This window comes from Medicago truncatula, chromosome 1 (genome assembly GCF_003473485.1).
Source record: "Medicago truncatula cultivar Jemalong A17 chromosome 1, MtrunA17r5.0-ANR, whole genome shotgun sequence".
Classification (NCBI taxonomy): domain Eukaryota; kingdom Viridiplantae; phylum Streptophyta; class Magnoliopsida; order Fabales; family Fabaceae; genus Medicago; species Medicago truncatula.
Window position 1 is genome coordinate 54,673,649 of NC_053042.1, and position 2,876 is coordinate 54,676,524.

The 2,876-nt window shown below is 34.5% G+C and overlaps 1 protein-coding gene across 1 annotated transcript; it reads left to right on the top strand.

Annotated features, from left to right (window-relative positions):
* The first annotated feature begins 202 nt into the window (after positions 1 to 202).
* LOC25485612 (SKP1-like protein 1A) lies at positions 203 to 1,465 on the top strand. The gene is made up of 2 exons (XM_013614863.3): positions 203 to 526; positions 1,243 to 1,465. Exons 1-2 carry the CDS (start codon positions 203 to 205, stop codon positions 1,387 to 1,389), a joined length of 471 nt encoding a protein of 156 aa, XP_013470317.1. The 3' UTR covers positions 1,390 to 1,465.
* The last annotated feature ends 1,411 nt before the right edge of the window (positions 1,466 to 2,876 follow it).

Genomic DNA, 2,876 nt, shown 5'->3' on the forward strand with positions numbered 1-2,876 from the left:
AAAAAACCTTAATATAGCAGTATACAGTTTCTTTATAAACCAAAGTATCCGTGCTTGTGATATTATATATAGGGTCAAAATTATACAGGTGAGAAAAATTGAATTGAATATTGATTCAATTATTTACTGGTTACTTGGTGACCAAGAAACCCTTCACTATTTTTAAAAGGATCGAACCTTTATTAATTGTGATTGAAGAAATATGAAGGTGAAGTGTTGCGACGGTATTGTGTTGGAGCTTGAAGATGCTTTGGTGTATGCATCTTTGACTGTCAAACAATTGATAGATGAAAAGATACCTAGCAGAAGATGCTTTGGTGTATGGATCTTCGACGGCAAGGACGAGAATTACGAGATCAGTTTTGAAAAGGAGATATCTAGCAAAACTCTGTTGAAGATCAATGAGTACGTGAAGAAGCATGCAGATGCTGCTAGTACATCCTCCAACAGAATTAGTAGAAGTCTCCGTTCCTGGGACCTTGAGTTCATCAAAGTTGATCGCCACACATTGTTTGCCCTAGTCTTGGTTAGTTTTTTATTCTTTCTTTCTTTCTTTTCTCATGTGATACTTACTTTTTACATGTAACATAATGATGTTAGTTTATGTATTTTGGAGTTAAAATATGTGAAATTTATATTGAGATAGAATCAATATCTTAACTTGGTTGGTTGGTTGAAGTAATTAACATTAACATATTTTGGCAATGGTACTCGGTCATGATATTACAAACAATTAGTGTCTTTTGGTAATTAACTCTTCAGTTCTCGACAAAAAAATAAAATATTGAAAATTCATAGTTTGGTTGGAAGCTAAAAAAAGTTAGCCAGATGTTGTTATAGTTAGGATCGAACTTGGATACCCCCGATATAATTTGCTTAATCGAAAGTTGAACGTCCAAGTAGGTAGCTAGATTGGTGACCATAAAGAAATTTTAAACAAGGAGGTGCAGGGTTCAAAAAACTAGCATCATATGTTCACGATTTTTTTCGAACAGTACATGAATTTGCAACATATATGTGATTGGAAGTTGGGAATGTTGAGAGTTATGTTGCTTCGTTGGTGTTGTTGTTTGTGGGTATTGGCTTGCAGCAAGATGGATTAAATTGAAAGTAGCAAATGTTATTGCAGCATTATTGTGCTTATAAGCTTCAAAGTCTATAAAGGATAACACCCGGTACACGTTTTATGCATCGACGCTTTTCATTCATAGTCTTATAATTTGGCTTTCTCTTGATTTTCAGGCAGCAAAGTATCTCCAAATTACGGATCTTATCAATTTGTCATCTGAGACTGTGAGGGCAAAGACCAGAGGAAAGACCCCAGAAAAGATACACCGGTATTACAATCTCAAGAATGATATGACTCCTCAGGAAGAAGAGGAGTATTAGATGAATTAATGTTCTGTCTTGTTAAGAGTCATGCATAAAAAAGTTGTGTTCAAATTAGAGTAGTATATGCAAATTCAAACTCATATTGAGGTCATAATAAAATGCATTGGATGACATTTGCTCAATATTTATTCATGCTTGTAATTTGATTACTTTCCTTGTTTTCTAAATTCTGCTTTGATATCCTTTAACTCAAATTGCCAATGGAGCATTATGCCTTGCTTGTTTTGGAAAAATGTGGTTGGCTTGGTTCATGATAATATAAAAAATCTAATAGTAAGCTAATTCAAGAAAAAAAAAATTCTTTGGTGACAACGTATGGCTTATATATAGTGTGGTTAGTAAATCAATGTGTTAAAGGGAAACATGAGATGTGGAATCATCAACTGGGTGCCAAAATCTGTTAAAAAACCAATTGGAATCAACCTCATCAGAATAACCATTTTGATTTCTGTGATAGTTATAGTGAGCATGTGTTCTGTTCTTTATGTCGAAAATGGCATGTCCAAAGCTAGCCTCTCTGAATGCTAATGTACTCTGCCTGTGGTTCTGACATGTTGGTTTCTATGCTTTTGGTCACTTAACAAAGATGCCATTACATAATCATATCTGTGCCAGCTATTTGGTTACTTATCATGTCATGTTGGTTTCTATGCTAACAATTTGGAGTTGTACTCCACATGCATCAACTATTCATCACACTACTTCTTCTGCTTGTTGGGCATGCCATTACATAACAATGTTGATAACTCCAGTAACACACTGTGTTCACCCTGGTTCATCTTTAGTCGATAGTCACACACGATACGATCACGGCTTTCCCAACAAGATCACCTGTTATATGAACCTATCGGGGAGCCTTATAACCAGAATGGAACAATAAACACATCGCTATCAAGAGACATATTAACGCCCTTTTCGACTTTTCTAACAAAAGTACTAGTTATCCCTCCATTGCACACAAACACCAAATTCAAAACCAAAGCTAGTAGTGGTAATAAAAAATTAGGAAATGATAATCCTCCGAAAAGAACAATTTTTTTCAATCTCAGAGACCCAAATAGTATGAATAATAATATAAATGGAATTGTCAGCGTGTATGCAAAGGAACAATTATCGGACTGACCCTGGTTGTGTGAACGCGTGGCTGAGCCGTCAAAATGTTATATTTTTGCCAATAGAAGCACTAAAAATCAAAATTCAGATTTGAAGTAAAAAAAAAAAAAAAAAACAAATGTGTTGGTGACGAAAAGAGCCGTCAAAATTCAAACGAGTGATCACTTTCTCAGTAGAATACAGTTTTCACCGTCAATACTCTCCTTCGACAAAATAAATTTCCACTAAACCGGTATCCAATAGTGAGCGAAAATAAAATAAGATATAGTACAAAGTGAATTGGAAAGGAATAACATTGATAAAATTCTCATGGTTATTTATCTTCTTTTTTTCCCCAATGCATAACTTGTCAAATGATCAACTTTCTAGAA

Bases quoted from the DNA above. Each gene is read 5' to 3' on its own strand.
- LOC25485612 (XM_013614863.3), top strand. From the start codon at position 203: ATGAAGGTGAAGTGTTGCGACGGTATTGTGTTGGAGCTTGAAGATGCT. The intron at 527-1,242 runs GTTAGTTTTTTA...CTTGATTTTCAG, and splicing joins CATTGTTTGCCCTAGTCTTG to GCAGCAAAGTATCTCCAAAT.